This window comes from Gopherus evgoodei, unplaced genomic scaffold, assembly GCF_007399415.2.
Source record: "Gopherus evgoodei ecotype Sinaloan lineage unplaced genomic scaffold, rGopEvg1_v1.p scaffold_52_arrow_ctg1, whole genome shotgun sequence".
NCBI classification, from domain to species: Eukaryota; Metazoa; Chordata; order Testudines; family Testudinidae; genus Gopherus; species Gopherus evgoodei.
The window spans coordinates 177,724-194,182 of NW_022060073.1; the positions used below are offsets into that span (position 1 = coordinate 177,724).

General features: G+C 52.9%; 1 protein-coding gene across 2 annotated transcripts in view; it reads right to left on the bottom strand.

The window, feature by feature from the left end:
- SEMA4F (ssemaphorin 4F) overlaps positions 1-14,779 on the bottom strand; it is a 180,725-nt gene extending 165,946 nt beyond the window's left edge. Inside the window, exon 1 of one of the 2 annotated variants that reach the window (XM_030547104.1) lies at positions 14,672-14,779. In XM_030547104.1, coding sequence (XP_030402964.1) covers positions 14,672-14,774 — 103 coding nt within the window. In that variant the 5' untranslated portion in view covers positions 14,775-14,779. Of the gene's footprint in view, positions 1-14,016; positions 14,033-14,671 lie in introns of those variants that run through there. The other variant, XM_030547105.1, reaches the window with a different exon arrangement.
- Positions 14,780-16,459: the final 1,680 nt, after the last annotated feature.

Sequence of the window (16,459 nt, forward strand, 5' to 3'; positions counted from 1 at the left end):
GGGAAAGTGATACATATTCAAGGTGTTCCTTGCTTCCCAATTGTCCATCTCCCCTGCCTTTGCTGAACAGGTTTTTAAGATCAGATCAGGACATCAGCCACCCTTTCGTCCCATTTGTTCCATCATCAACTCCAGGAAGGATCTTTGTTCTGACATTTCCACATCGGCATTAGAACATGTCCAATGGGACATTGCTTTTCCACTGTCCCACACAAGCCAGAATGGATGGAGATCTCACCATAGCAGAGGGTCTGAGGCCCAACATAGTGTCAGGTCAGCAGGTCTGAGTCCCATGCACACACACCCTCTGCCTCGCTGGAGTGGGAGAATCACTCTCAGGCCTGGTCTACACTAAGCGTTTAAACCGATTTTAGCAGCCTTAAACCGATTTAACGCTGTACCCGTCCACAGTACGAGGCCCTTTATATCGATATAAAGGGCTCTTTAAATAGGTTTCTGTACTCCTCCCCGACGAGAGAAGTGGCGCTAAAATCAGTATTAGCGTATCGGATTAGGGTTAGCGTGGCCGCAAATCGACAGTATTGGCCTCCAGGCGGTATCCCACAGTGCACCACTGTGACTGCTCTGAACAGCAATCTGAACTCGGATGCAGTGGCCAGGTAAACAGGAAAGCCCCGCGAAATTTTGATTTTCATTTCCTGTTTGCCCAGCGTGGAGCTCTGATCAGCACGGGTGGCAATGCAGTCCCAAATCCAAAAGAGCTCCAGCATGGACCGTACAGGAGATACTGGATCTGATCGCTGTATGGGGAAACAAATCTGTTCTATCAAAGCTCTGTTACAGAAGACGAAATGCCAAAGCGTTTGAAAAAAAATCTACAGGCTACACAGTGCTGCGTGACAAGCGTAACGGGAAGCCAGAGACTCAAATGGACGCTCATGGAGGGAGGGAGGGGGTATTGAGGACTCCAGCTATCCCACAATCCCCAGCAGTCTCCAAAAAGTATTTGCATTCTTGGCTGAGCTCCCAATGCCTGTAGGTTCAAACACATTGTCCGGCGTGGTTCAGGGAATAGCTCGTCAATTTACTCCCCCCCTCCCCATATGAAAGAAAAGGGAAAGAAATCGTTTCTTGACTTCTTTCAATGTCATCCTATGTCTACTGAATGCTGCTGCTAGATGCGATGTTGCAGCAGTGAAGAGCAGTATCCACTCCTCTCCCCTGCCCGGTGGCAGACGGTGCAGTAGGACTGGTAGCCGTCCTTGTTATCAACCCGTGAGTGCTCCTGGCTGGCTTCAGGTGAGGCTGGCCGGGGCGCCTGGGTGAAAATAGGAATGATTCTTGGTCATTCCCAGTAGATGGTACAGAATAGCTGGTAACCGTCCTCATCATAGCAACTGGGGGCTGAGCTCCATCAGCCCCCTCCCTTTCCTGTGTAAAGAAAAGATTCTGTCCTGCCTGGACTATCATAGCAGCGAGATGATGGGCTTCTCTCCCCCACACCGCTTAATATCCTGCCTGGACTGTCATAGCACCGGGAGGCCGCCTCCCCCTCATTTTATGTCACTAACAAGTCACTGTTTCTTATTCCTGCATTCTTTATTACTTCATGACACAAATGGGGGGCACACTGCCACGGTAGCCCAGGAGGGTTGGGGGAGGAGGGAGGCAATGGGTGGGGTTGTTGCAGGGGTACCCCCCGTGAATGGCATGTAGCTCATCATTTCTGTGGGATCTGACACGGAGCAGCTGTGCTCTCTGATACACTGCTTCTCTAATACACTTGCCCCATATTCTAGGCAGGACTGACTCTATTTTTAGAAACCATAAAGCAGGGATTGACTCAGCGAGTCATTCCCAGTTTTGCCTTTGCGCCCCCGGCCGATCTCAGCCAGGGGCACCCATGATAGCAGCAGACAGTACAGAAGGACAGATAACCGTCATCTCATTGCCAATTTACACCGGCAGCAGACGGTACAGAACGACTGATAACCGTCTCTGCTATCATGCAAAAGCAAATGAATGCTGGAGTATCGCCTCTGTCCGCGGCATCCAGTACACATACAGTGACTGTAAAAAAAAAGCTGAACAGGCTCCATGGTTGCCGTGCTATGGCGTCTGCCAGTGCAATCCAGGGAAAAAGGGAGCGAAATGATTGTCTGCCATTGCTTTCCCGGAGGAAGGAAGGAATGACGACCTTTACCCAGAACCACTCGCGACAATGATTTTTGCCACTGGGCTCTCAACCCAGAATTCTAAGGGGCGGGGGAGACTGCGGGAACTATGGGATAGCTACGGAATAGCTACCCACAGTGCAACGCTCCGGAAATCGACGCTAGCCTTGGACCATGGACGCACACCGCCGAATTAATGTGCTTAGTGTGGCCACGTGCATTCAACTTTATACAATCTGTTTTATAAAACCGGTTTATGTAAAATGGGAATAATCCCGTAGTGTAGACATACCCTCAGTGCTCAGACAGCAGCAGGAGACATCTCACGCAACCACGGGGAAAGAGCCTGCTCTATCTCTGCAATGGGCCCAGCAACTCTGCCCACACTCAGATTCACTCACTTTTCTTTCACCTTGTTTGCAGAGGAAGGCCCCACCGCTGTGTACAAAATCAACAGTTCTGCGCACTGAGAACTAACCCCTGGAACAGTTTCCAGACCCCAATGTCAGTGTACAGGAGGGGGAGCAGAGGAGAGCCAGCCTCATAGCAGATCCCATGGCTTAAGTGAACCATTTGTGGGCCAATCTGGGGCTGGGCCCCAGCCAAGGAGATGGCTGAGAGGCACTGGCATTGCTTAGCAAACCAAGTGAACACTTTTTCATAGATTCATAGATTCTAGGACTGGAAAGGACCTTGAGAGGTCATCGAGTCCAGTCCCCTGCCCTCATGGCAGGACCAAATACTGTCTAGACCATCTCTGATAGACATTTATCTAACCTACTCTTAAATATCTCCAGAGATGGAGATTCCACAACCTCCCTAGGCAATTTATTCCAGTGTTTAACCACCCTGACAGTTACGAAACTTTTTCCTAATGTCCAACCTATACCTCCCTTGCTGCAGTTTAAGCCCATGGCTTCTTGTTCTATCCTTAGAGGCTAAGGTGAACAAGTTTTCTCCCTCCTCCTGATGACACCCTTTTAGATACCTGAAAACTGATATCATGTCCCTCCTCAGTCTTCTCTTTTCCAAACTAAACACACCCAATTCTTTCAGCCTTCCTTCCCAGGTTATGTTCTCTAGACCTTTAATCATTCTTGTTGCTCTTCTCTGGACCCTCTCCAATTTCTCCATATCTTTCCTGACATGTGTCACCCAGAACTGGACACAATACTCCATTTGAGGCCTAACCAGCGCAGAGTAGAGCGGAAGAATGACTTCTTGTGTCTTGCTCACAACACACCTGTTAATGCATCCCAGAATCACATTTGCTTTTTTTGCAACAACATCACACTGTTGACTCATATTTAGCTTGTGGTCTACTATAACCCCTAGATCCCTTTCTGTAATCCCTAGATCACAAAGCGATCATTCTGTATCTGACCTCTCAGGCCTTCTCAAAGGAAGCCTGTACAACACTTTCAAAAGATGAGCCTGGGCACTTACATTCATTACTTTGCTAGACGCTAAAAATCACGGACTGAACATTGACCCTGATTTCTGACTTATTGCAACAACCTCCCCCAGTTGCCTTCCTCTCCATGACTAGAAGGGTGTGAACAGGCCACTACATGTGAATGGTCCCTTGAAATGCACTAACTACCTATGCTAAATGATCTGCTCCACCTTGTATTTAGCTGTTGCACTCTGAGTATGTTTTCCAGACCTGAGGAAGAGCTCTGTGTGGCTCGAAAGCTTGCCTCTCTCACTATCTTCCACAGGGCCAGGCCCACAGCAAAGCCCTCAGGCCAGGCCACACAGCATGGTACACCCCACCACCCCAGGTAGGGGCCAAAGCCAAAGCCAAGTCCCACTGCCCCAGGCGAGGAAGCCCTGTGCTGAAGCCCAAGGATTTCTGTCCCAGGCAAGGAGTCTGTAACCTGAGCCCTGCCACCCTCAAGCTTCGGCAAGTCTAAGCCAGTCCTGGCAACCCTGTTAAAACAAGGTCGCGACCTACTTTATGGTCCCAACCCACAGTTTGAGAACCACTGGGTAGTCCCTTGAACAGATGCAGTTATGAGAGTTTAAAGATGTTTACACCAGCAGAGCCTCATCTGATGAGTTTTCCACCAGCATAACCGTGTTCACACCCAGCTGCATAGTGTGAGGTACCGATTTCCTCCCAGCAATAGCTAAGACTGCGAGTCTTTCACAGAGGTCACAAAAGCAGTTTTTCCTCCCTGGTTTTCATACCTCAACTGCTAGAAGAGGGCCTCATCTTCCCTGATTGAATTAACTTCGTTATCTCTACCATGATTCTTGCTTGCATATATATACCTGCCTCTGGAAATTTCCACTACATGCATCTGACGAAGTGGGTATTCACCCATGAAAGCTCATGCTCCAATATGTCTGTTAGTCTATAAGGTGCCACAGGATTCTTTGCTGCTTTTACAGATCCAGACTAACACAGCTACACCTCTGATACAGAGGTCACAAATTTTATGATTTTCTGGGACCTTTGTAACTTCTGCAGTGGCTGCAGCTGTCCCCCAGACAGTTAGTCCTAGGTGCTGCAGTGATGTGAGAGGAGCAGCAGCAGTGCCCCCCCGGATCACCCACCCCCAACTCACAGCAGAAGCAGGTGCAGCACAGCTCCAGGTCACGCATCCCGCTTGGAGCAGGAGCAGCAGGGCCAGGATACCACACACACACCCCCTTCGCAGCAGTGGGGCCCCGCGTCATGCGCCCCCCCCATTTCCCCTCCGAGCAGCAGCACCTGGGCCCCAGGTTCCCCCTTCCCACTCCCAGAGCACCCGCGACCACTGGAGCACCGCCCCCAGCACCCAAGATTTAGTGACTTTTTGTTTCTTGCCCGTGACTTTTACTAACAGCACCTGTGAGTATATCGTAGCTTTAGCAATAGCGAAAGTAGAACTGACAGACCAACCCTTCCTCTTTCAGAAACATGAATGCTGAGCTTCTATAGGATAAGCAAACAGTCTGAGCTGTGCCAGTGCACCACACAACAGCCCAGTCCGAGGCCTGCCCCCAGCAGGTTACAGGCAACCTGTGTTTTACTTCCCTCTGAATGTCTCTTTCTGGGGCCAGAACCAGCCCTAAACCTCCCCTCATTCCCACTTCCCCCTAGAGACCTCCATCAGCAGACCTGCTCTCCAGATCTTTAAGGTAGCACCGAACTCCTCACTGTTTTTGCTATAGTTTGGCAGATCACAACAGGAGACCACTTCCATTGTTCCACTTCTCATTTAACAGAGGTTCTCCTGTGCCTGGCTGGGGCTCCCCAGAGAACCTGTTGCCACTCAGAGCAGAGGTCAGACCAGGAAGGTTTATTTTCAGACAGTGGCTCAGCAGGCAGGAGCTGGGCCGCCTGCACACCAGTGGCACTGCAGAGATGAGACACGGCCTGAGCGGCAGGGATTAGGGATTAGCAGCCGTTGCTCCAGCTGTTTCACAGCTCCAAATCTCCAAAGCATAAAACCCTGGAGACCTAATCCAGACCCAGTAAGTGACCTAGATGGATGCAGAGCGCTAGCTTAGTCATATACACAGCACTACAGGGATACTCCAGGGACCAGATACATGGGACGAACCCCTCCAACCAAGCCTCATACACAGCAGTAGCAGCCTCTCTCCCCTGGCTACACAGCCTCATCCCCCTGGGGTTCCCACCGTTCACGTTTACGGTGTAACTCACCTAGTTTGCAGCTTTGTGTAAAGAAACAATTTTAGGAATTTTGAAATTTGAGAATGCGCTTTTTAGCTGTGTGCCCGAGTGCATTCAGTGCAGGGACATCTCAGAGGCGGGAGCTGGCTAATGCTATTGCACTGTATGAGCTACAGTTGCAGAACCCAGGTACAGAATACAAACTCTTATGGGTTGTGAAGACAGAAAATAAATCCCAAGTGTAACCAATGCAGCCACACCCACCCGAGTGTGCAGCCAATGTGGGATAATAGCTTACAGGAATGGGCTGCCCCAGGCACAAATTAACTCTGAAACAGACACTGTATCTATGCTAGGGTTGCCAGGTGTTCAGTTTTCGACTGGAATGCCTAGTTGAAAAGGGGCCCTGGCAGCTCTAGTCAGCAATGCCCACTCAATTCACTTCATCTCCACCACCACCCACCCCCATGAAGGACAAGGAAAGATATGCCCTCTCCCTTCTATGGGCCCAACTGACAGGGCTCCCACATGCCCAGCTTCCACCGAACCATTACCACCATCAGCTTTCCTGCAGAGCGTGCCAAGCTCTGCTCACGAGAGCCTTTTCTCCCAGAACAGACGGCTCTCTAATCTAACATAAAAAAAGCAGAAATAAAATCCAATGACTGGAGCTGAAGCTGGACAAATTTAGACTAGAAATACACCTTTTCACCAGTGAGGGCAATTACCATTGGAACAAGTTACTTTCGGTTGTGGTGGATTCTCTGCCCCGTAAGGTCTTTAAAATCAATCTTAGAGGTCTCTTTCTAAAGGAGACTTTAGCTCAACTAGAAGTCATGGGCTGGATGCTAGAACCGCTGGTGTGTTTCTCTGGCCTGTGTTATACAGCTCAGACTAAATTATTGTAACAGCCCCTTCTGGACTTGAAAGCTATGAACCTAGCATGAGGAGGGCAGAGGATGGGGCTGTGTAGAGCCCCACCTGAACACCAGCGCCCTCCACTGATGCCAAATGAAGTTTTGGTCAGCCAATGAAAGCACATCTGCTGCTGCCGGAAAGAGGCTGCTTGCATGCAAGACACTGCACATACTGTAATCTCTCCTCGGCAGGTGTATTGCTGGCCAAGTCAGACAGCAGGAGATTAAAGAGGGAACACTATGAAGTGCCACCCACACCCTCCCTTTCTCACACCCTTTTCATGCTGCAGATAAGGAGAGGTTAGCTAGACTCAGCCAGGTAACAGTCACCACCTCCACCCAACCAATGGGTCCGCTCACTTCACGTTGACTTTGCAGGGCAAGGAAGGACCTTTCCTTTGCTATGATCTGTGCAGATTTGAGAACAGGATTCTGAGAGGCAAGACCTGCACATGCCCTTCACCAGAGGCCGGGTTCTCAAACCAATCATAGACTCTCCACCATGTTCTGGTGCAGGAGATGGGGGTGTGAAACCTGATACCTGGGTTCTGCCAAGCATCCTAGACTCTTCAAAGCAGAGCTGCCAGCCCCAGGACACAGAGCCATGCATTCCTGGGAGGACTGCTCAACGCAGTAAGTCATACTGGCTTTAATGCAGCTCCCAACTAACTTGGAAGGGAAGCCCCCTCAAAACAGGGAAAGGTTGATTCCATTTGAAAGTTTAGCCTGGAATGCAGACAGACAGATATGCAGCCCCCAGCCAGCTGCTCAGAGCAGGACTCCCCTTACCCTGGAAGAGGGTGACCAGATACCCAAATATTAGGGGTTTTGTCTTATATAGGATCCTATTACCCACACCCACCCCAATTTTTCACACTTGCTATCTGGTCACCTTACTCTGGAGCGGAGGAGCTGTCAACTCTTTCCCTTCCCCATCCTCCCAGCCACTCCCCTCAGTCTTGAGCCCACACCTTCCCCTGCCACTATACAGCTCAGTCCCTGCAACACCTCGAATGCCTCAAAATCTTTGTTCAGAATGTCATTCCTTTGTATTGACTAACAGAAAGAGACAAGGGCTGGGCCCAATCAGGTTATTCATTATCAATTCAGCCCCAGGAAAACCAGTGTGACTTTGCTTCCAGTGGAGATAGGTTATTTGCATTACCACAGCACCTAGAGGCCCTAGTTCTGGGCCAAGGCCCCACTGTGCTAGGCACTGTACAAATGCAGAACAAAGAGAAAGGGTCACTGCCCCAAAGAGTTTACAATCTCAGGCCAGAGTAGAGAGATGGATAACAAGGAGGAGGAGCACAAGAGAACAGAGGGAGCCTGGATGAGAGCTTTAGCTGCATGAATGGATCGGAGAGGCCATATCATAGGAAACATTATGCAGAAAGAACCTGCAAGTTGTAGACCTAGCATGGGTCTGAGGACCTAGAGAGGGGCCCAGGTCAAAGGTGATACCCAAGCTATGAGCCTGAGTAATAGGCAGGATGGGCGTGTTGTCCACAGTGATTAAGAAAGGAGATAGTGAGAGGGAAGGGAGCACACTGCAGAGACCGGCACAACCAGAGTGTACAGGGCCTGTCTGAGATGGCAATGTTACCAGTGAGTGCAGCTACTGACAGAACGAGCATGAGGAGTTCAGAGCATTCTTGCAAGGCAACTCGTTTCCAGCAGAAAGCAGAAGGCACCAAAGCCATGTTTTGGGGTCCCGGTGTGAACTTTGCTTTCTCTGAAAGCCACTCCTCCTCACTAACAAGGACTGAAAGCAACCCAGGACCTCCCCCTCCGCCCAGGACAAAGATTGCAGCACACAAAGGACTACGGATGACCTGCAGACTCCAGGAATGGCAGAGCCGAGTTATAAGAGAAGAGAAAAACACAAGGGCTGTCTTAATATCTAAGAAAGTTCCTACTTACTTTAATGGGAGCAGGAGCAGGCCCTAAGGAGATCAAGTCCCATGAGGAGAAATTAAAGGGAGGACAGGGAGAGGCAAGGTGGTCAGGAGAGTAAGCTACTGAGAGCTAGTCCAGGACAGCGTTTAAGAATGGTTAGATCTTGGCCAGAGGCCAGGTAAGCAGGGACAGCGTGAGAACTACAATAATCTGAAGAGAGTCTGTACAGCATTCTGCTGACACATCAGTCTTGTTGTCACTAGACACGAAGGTGCACTCTTATCTTGTGTTAGCCAACACATGGCAAAGTCCCAGTGAAGACAAGACAGCTGGAGTTTTAACATGCAAGGTAGCCATGGTAAACTCTAGCGCTCCCACAGCCATAACTTCAACCTGCTAAAATGTGAAACTACAAACGGCCTTGTCTTCACTAGAACTGTACACCTTGTTAGTTACCACGTGTTCACTGACACAGTAAGAATACACCATTTCCCTAGTAAACATCCACCCCAGCAGTGTTAAAAATTAAAGTTCAACAGAGACCAGCCCCAATGCAAAGCGGAACTGAAAGAAGGAAAAGGCCAGTTTGGGGCAGCTCACACTTATAAACTACTGTTTCAGGCTCTCTGCAGACTCAGGAGGATGTTGTTATATCAGTTTCATTTGATTCATGTTTTGAAGGTTTCTTTCATAACAGCTAAAGCTTTTTTCAAAAAAAAACAAAAAACAAAAAACTAAAGCTGAGACTGGAAAACAACTGAGATGTCAATCTACCTGCTCCCTCCCAACCCTCCGGGGCCGGCAGTCAGTACCAGACTCAGAAGGGGTCCCCCACTCCACCTAGTGCACAGAACCCCAGTCTGAGGCTGTTTTGCTCTCCAGTGACAAGAGTAATGAAGAACCTATCCTATAAGGAGAGACTAAAAACACTTGACTTGTTCAGCCAAGCAAAATGAAGGCTGTGAGGGGGATCCGATTGCTCTCTATAAATACATCAAGAGGTAAACACAAGGGAGGGAGAAGAGCTATTGAAGCCGAAGGACAGTGTTGGCGCAAGAGTAAATTTAGGATGAACATTTGGAGATGGTTTCTTACCATCAGAGAAGGGAGGTTCTGGAACTGCTTCCCAATAGGGCGCGTTGGGGCAAACAACCCAACTCCTTTTAAGATGGAGCTTGATAAATTTATGAACAGCGCAATCTGATGGGGTTGCCTGTGACAGCAGGGTACTGGACTCAATGACCCAAGAGGTCCTTGCCAGATCTACCTTCTTATGTTACTTGTCTCGGATCTCATGGAGAGATTTCCAGCTCAACACCTTACGGCTAGTCTGGGGGAAAGCATGCTGACAAGTTCAGGCAGTGCTGGATGAGAGCAGCAGCGTTTAGTTAAGGGTTACAACCTCAGCCACCAGTGAGGCGACAAATCAGAATGATTTAACTCTGATCCATCCTCACAGGGGTAGCAGATGCTACTTATGCATCAGTTCACAAGGAGGGGACCCTGCCTTAATAGAGTGAGCTGATGATTGGGCACTTCAGTCAACAGCAAGTTTTCTGCAATTTCCTTTCTGGATGCGCCAGAACGTTCTGTAGGCGCTAGATGGAGCCTCGAAGAGAGGCTATCCTGTGGAACACATTCTAACCACACAAATGTACAGGACTGGTTTGCTTTTCTAGTTACAAGTTGTTACTGAGATGCATTTAAGGGGAAGCAAGGATGCCAAAGATTGCTTTTCCCATTCCATTGCCGATAGGTGTCACCTCCATGGGTACTCTGGGGCTGGAGCATCACGGAAAAAAGATAGTGGGTGCTCAGCACCCACCAGCGGCCCTGCTGATCAGCTCTTCCCCCCCTTCCCTCCAGTGCCTCCTGCCCGACGCAGATCAGCTGTTCAATGGCGTGCAGGAGGCACTGGGGTGGGGGGATGAGTGGGCATGGGGCGTGCTCGGGGAAGGGGCAGAAAGAGGCAGGGCAGGAGTGGGGCCTTGAGGGAAAGGGTGAAGTGGGGGAAGGGCCTGGGACAGAGGGTTGGGCACCCTAGGGAAATTAGAAAGCCGGTGCCTATGCCACTGCCTTAGCACATTGGCCCGAGCCTTTAGTCTTGCTGGAGACAGAGGCAATACTTTTAGCCAGCACACCCACATCAGCTCCTCCCCATAGAAGACAAAAATGCCATTTTATGTGCATTTATTCTTGCTCGCCTCCATGCAGAAGCAGCATTTAAAAGGGAGTTTTAAAAGGTGGGATTTCAACTTCCTTGGCTCAGGGCTTGTCTACATCAGAAAGTTGCAGCGCTGGTGAGGGAGTTACAGCGCTGCAACTTTGAAGGTGTACACATCTGCAGGGCACCACCAGCGCTGCAACTCCCTGTTTGCAGCGCTGGCCGTACTCCCGTTTTGTCTCGGGTGTAGAGGATCCAGCGCTGGTGATCCAGCGCTGGTAATCCAATGTAGACAGTTACCAGCGCTTTTCTTGACCTCCGTGGAAGGAGGAAGCCTCTGGTAATCAAGCTGGTTTCCTTTCCCGGTTTGCTCTCTCGGTCCCGGAGCCACCCAGCAAACCGCAGGGAAGGAGACCTGCTTGCTCGGGGTTCCGGGACCGAGAGAGCAAACCGGGAACGCCGCGGTTTGCTCTCTCGGTCCCGGAGCCACCCAGCAAACCGGTTCCCGGTTTGCTCTCTCGGTCCCGGAACCCCGAGCAAGCAGGTCTCCTTCCCTGCGGTTTGCTGGGTGGCTCCGGGACCGAGAGAGCAAACCGCGGCGTTCCCGGTTTGCTCTCTCGGTCCCGGAACCCCGAGCAAGCAGGTCTCCTTCCCTGCGGTTTGCTGGGTGGCTCCGGGACCGAGAGAGCAAACCGCGGCGTTCCCGGTTTGCTCTCTCGGTCCCGGAACCCCGAGCAAGCAGGTCTCCTTCCCTGCGGTTTGCTGGCTGGCTCCGGGACCGAGAGAGCAAACCGCGGGGAAGCTGGTTTCCTTTCCCGGTTTGCTCTCTCGTCCCGGAACCCCCCTTGAAGCCGCCCAACAGCGCTGCAGTGTGGCCACATCTAACACCACTTGCAGCGCTGGTTGCTGTAAGTGTGGCCACTCTGCAGCGCTGGCCCTATACAGCTGTACTAATACAGCTGTAACAACCAGCGCTGCAAAATTTTAGATGTAGACATGGCCTCAGTGCCTTCAGACACACAGGCATTCCTGTAAGTAAATCTTCCCATGTAACCATATTTTCTCATTTCAAATATTTACAAAATTAGCTAGAGCTACAATGAAGCAACGTAGGACACTTTATTCTCCACTCAATCTAATCAGTAACAATCAGGAAACATTTGACACAACTGGATTTGCACCCTGGCCTGGAGTTCCTTACTTTTGTATCTGAACTCCTGTATATGCCCAATAAAAGCCATTACCTCTACCACCATTTCCATTTCACAGAGTCTGATTCAGCTACACGCTTTCACCTTCAGCTAGCTAATGCATTTACAACCCTCCCTCTAGAAGTATAAATCACTTTGCACAGATATTTATCAGAAAGAATGGGGCCAAGCAAACAATGGGCTTTGTGCAAAAAAAAAAAAAAAAAAAATCAATATTCTAAAACCAGCAGCAGGCAAGTGAGGAAGCAGCTTAAGTAGATCCTGGTCCCTGAGTCTTACTGCAGGGCTGGTATTTCTACAATAATTATATAACCTGATACTAAACATGCAATAAGTTAATCATAGATTCATAGACTCTAGGACTGGAAGGGACCTCAAGAGGTCATCGAGTCCAGTCCCCTGCCCTCACGGCAGGACCAAATACTGTCAATTTAAGCCATGGACAAAGGACTGCTATAAAAGGGGAGCCATATCCCATCACTGCTACACACGTGAAACTGTTCAGCTCAGAAATCATTTCCACACATCAGTAGTAAAATATGTATGGCTGGAGCTTATGGAGCCCCAGCCCTGCTGCGCCAGGCCCTCTACAAACATAACAGGTTCTGACAAGATCACTCTTCTGAAGGGCATGCTACTTAGATTGCAGAGGTAATGTAGATCACATGGATAGAAGAGAGAGTTAAGATGATATAATGAAAGCTACAGGAAATGGCGATGATAACAAGCCAATCAGTGTAGCTTATTTACTTCCATTAACGCAATGCATTTATATGGACAAACAGAAGTCTCCAAATACATTTCCTACCGAAGATATACTCCTGTGATTGGGATAGAAAAGTGTGTTTCTGTTTGTGTCACTTAATACATAGTAACTTCCTATGGAAGCCAAGGCAGATTGCACCCTTTCACACGTGTTAGAAGGTTAACATAAAGACTATGGGAGAACCAGAACTTCATTGATCTGCTAATTACTCATGTTAAAGCTACAACTGCCTTGTCTCTATTGGCAGACACATTAGGTAGCAAAGTAAGAACACACCCTTTTTCCTAGCAAACACAAGGGCTAAGAGACCAGCAGCAACAGATGTGCATTTATTTCAGCCTCTGAGGAACCTGTAGGTCAGTGGTTCTCAACCAGGGGTACACAGAGGTCTTCCAGGGAATACATCAACTCATCTAGAGATTTGCCTAGTTTTACAGCAGGTTACATAAAAAGCACTAGCAACGTCAGTACAAACTAAAATTTCATTCAATGAGTTTTTTATACTGCTCTATACACTACAATGTGAATACAAACGTACTTCAATTGCTTTATTTTATAATGATATGGTAAAAATAAGAAAGTCAGCAAGTTTTCACTAACAGTGGGCTGTGACATTTTTGTATTTTTATGCCTCATTCTGCAAGCGAGTAGTTATTAAGTGAGGTGAAACTTGGGGATATGCAAGACAAATCAAACTTCTGAAAGGGGTACAGTAGTCTGGAAAGGTTGAGCGCCACTACCATAGATGATACAGGGTGACATGCGCAGCTCACCGGGATACAACCTGATCAGCTATGGGAGGGGAGCCAGGACCCTAGGCAGCCCCACAGCAAGCAGCACAGCACAGCGTGCCCGGCCGGAGGCAGGGGACCCAGCTCAGAGCAGCGCTTGCCGCATCTTAGTGAAACCGGCCCGGCGGATGCCAGGAGCCAACCCGCAGGCTGGGGGCTCTGCATTGCTGGTGACATCATCCAGCGAGTGCCCAGGGCTGATGGGCGAGGCTGGGGACCTGCCGGCGGGCGGGAACCACTACTCGGTCCCTGCCCGCAGGGCCCGGGGCTGCCCGCCAGGTGCGCCCCTGCAGCCAGGCTCAGCCCCCCCGCAAGAGACAGCCACGCCCGGGCGACCGGCAGGCTCCTCGGGGTCGGGCAGCAGCACCCGGCGCGCCAGGGCGATAGGACCCCTTCCCCCGGCCCGGGGAGATGGGGGGCGGGAAAATGCCCCCCCCGGGAAGCTGTGGGCCCCCAAGCCGTGGGAGATGGGGGGCGGGGCCCAGCTGGCACCGCCCGCCCTTACCCGGGAAGGGTCTCGCTGTCCGGAGCACGGGGAGATGGGACCCCAGCCGGGGCACGGGGAGATGGGGGGCCGGGAAATGCCCCCCCCCTCCAAGCCGGCACCGCCCGCCCTTACGCGAGAAAGATCTCGCTGTCCGGGGCGCGGGACAATGGGGACCCCCCAGCCAGGGCTCGGGGAGATGGGTGAGAAGGGGGTTCCCCCGCTCCTAAGGGAAATGGGCCCCCAGCCGGGACCCGGTGAGATGGGGGACCCCCGCCGCAGCCTAGGGAGATTCCCCCCCCCGCCCTTTCCCGGGAAGGGTCTCGCTGTCCGGGCCACGGGGAGACGGGGGTCGGGGGCAGGGAAATGGGGACCCTCGGCCCAGCCGGGGGAGATGGGCCCCCCAGCCGGCACCGCCCGCCCTTACCCGGGAAGGGTCTCGCTGTCCGGGCCACGGGGAGATAGGGACCCCCAGCTGGGACATGGGGAGATGGGGGCCGGAGAGATGGCCCCCCCTCAGCCGGGACCCGGTGAGATGGGAGATCCCCCCCGCCCTTTCCCGGGAAGGGTCTCGCTATCCGGGCCACGGGGAGACGGGGGTCGGGGGCAGGGAAATGGGGACCCTCGGCCCAGCCGGGGGAGGTGGGGCCCCCCAGCCGGCACCGCCCGCCCTTACCCGGGAAGGGTCTCGCTGTCCGGGGCATGGCGGAGGGCGCAGCAGCCCCCAGCCCCGCGGGCACCAGCAACAGCAGGAGCCGCAGCCCCAGCCCGGGCCCCATGCTCAGCTCCCGCTCGCTTCCGGCGGCTACTGCAGCCTCCCCGGCCCGGCGCCGCTCCCTGCAGCCGCGGCCCCGCCCCCAGGTGGCACCGTGACGTCACTCCGCGTAGCGCTCCCGCGACAGGTAACTCCGGGGCGGGGCCAACTTCGCTCCCGGGGGTGAACACGTGGGGCGGGGGCCAGACCTGAGACCCGGTCCCGGCCCCGCCTGCTACGGCCCGCGCTCCACCCCGCCATCCCTCCCCCGCAGCCTGCTGCACCCCCCTCTCTCTGCTCCCCACACTTCTCCCCCACAGCTTTCTGCATCCCCTCTCGCTCTGCTCCCCACACCCCCCCCCTGCACCCCGTCTCCCCGTGCTCCCCACACATCCCCCTCCCCCTGCACCCCGTGCTCCCCACACCTCTCCCCCACAGCTTTCTGCATCCCCTCTCCCTCTGCTCCCCACACCTCCCCCTCCCCCTGTACCCCGTCTCCCCGTGCTCCCCACACATCCCCCTCCCCTGCACCCCGTCTCCCCGTGCTCCCCACACATCCCCCTCCCCTGCACCCCATCTCCCCGTGCTCCCCACACCTCTCCCCCACAGCTTTCTGCATCCCCTCTCGCTCTGCTCCCCACACATTCCCCTCCCCCTGCACCACCTCTCCCCGTGCTCCTCAGACCTCTCCCCCACAGCCTTCTGCATCCCCTCTCCCTCTGCTCCCCACACCCCCCTCCCCCTGCACCCCGTCTCCCCGTGCTCCCCACACATCCCCCTCCCCCTGCACCCCGTGCTCCCCACACCTCTCCCCCACAGCTTTCTGCATCCCCTCTCCCTCTGCTCCCCACACCTCCCCCTGTACCCCGTCTCCCCGTGCTCCCCACACATCCCCCTCCCCTGCACCCCGTCTCCCCGTGCTCCCCACACCTCTCCCCCACAGCTTTCTGCATCCCCTCTCGCTCTGCTCCCCACACATTCCCCTCCCCCTGCACCACCTCTCCCCGTGCTCCTCAGACCTCTCCCCCACAGCCTTCTGCATCCCCTCTCCCTCTGCTCCCCACACCCCCCTCCCCCTGCACTCCCCACACCTCTCCCCCACAGCTTTCTGCACCCCCTCTCTCTCTGCTCCCCACACATCCCTCTCCCCCACAGCCTTCTGCAACCCCTCTCCCTGTGCTTCTCACACATCCCTCTTCCCCTGCACCCCCTTTCCCTGTGCTCCCCACAGCCTTCGTCACCCCCTCTCCCTCTGCTCCCCACACATCCCCCTCCCCCCTCTCCCTCTGCTCCCCACACACTCCCCCTCCCCCACAGCCTTTTGTACCCAATGAACCGAGTCCCCACACATCCCCTACCCCCCCTCCACATGTGCTACCCTCCTCCTCCTCCTCCATCTCTCCTCAGCTAGCCTAGGAATATCTCCACCTCCACTCACCCGACAAACACTTCTTTCTCCACCCACCCCACCTGTTACCTGAGAGGAAGACACGAGCCTGGGCCTCGGGAAATCTGAGCTGAATTTCTTGCTCCACCAACAGGACGTCTCTGGGAGCTTGGGCAGTGTTGTTTTAGCCCTGTTAGGCACAGGATAGCAGGGAGATAAGGTGGAGGAGGTGCTATCTTTTATTGAACTAACTTCTGTTGGTGAAAGAGACAAGCGTTTGAGCCACACAGAGCTTTGCTGCAGTCTGGGAAACACTAAGGCCA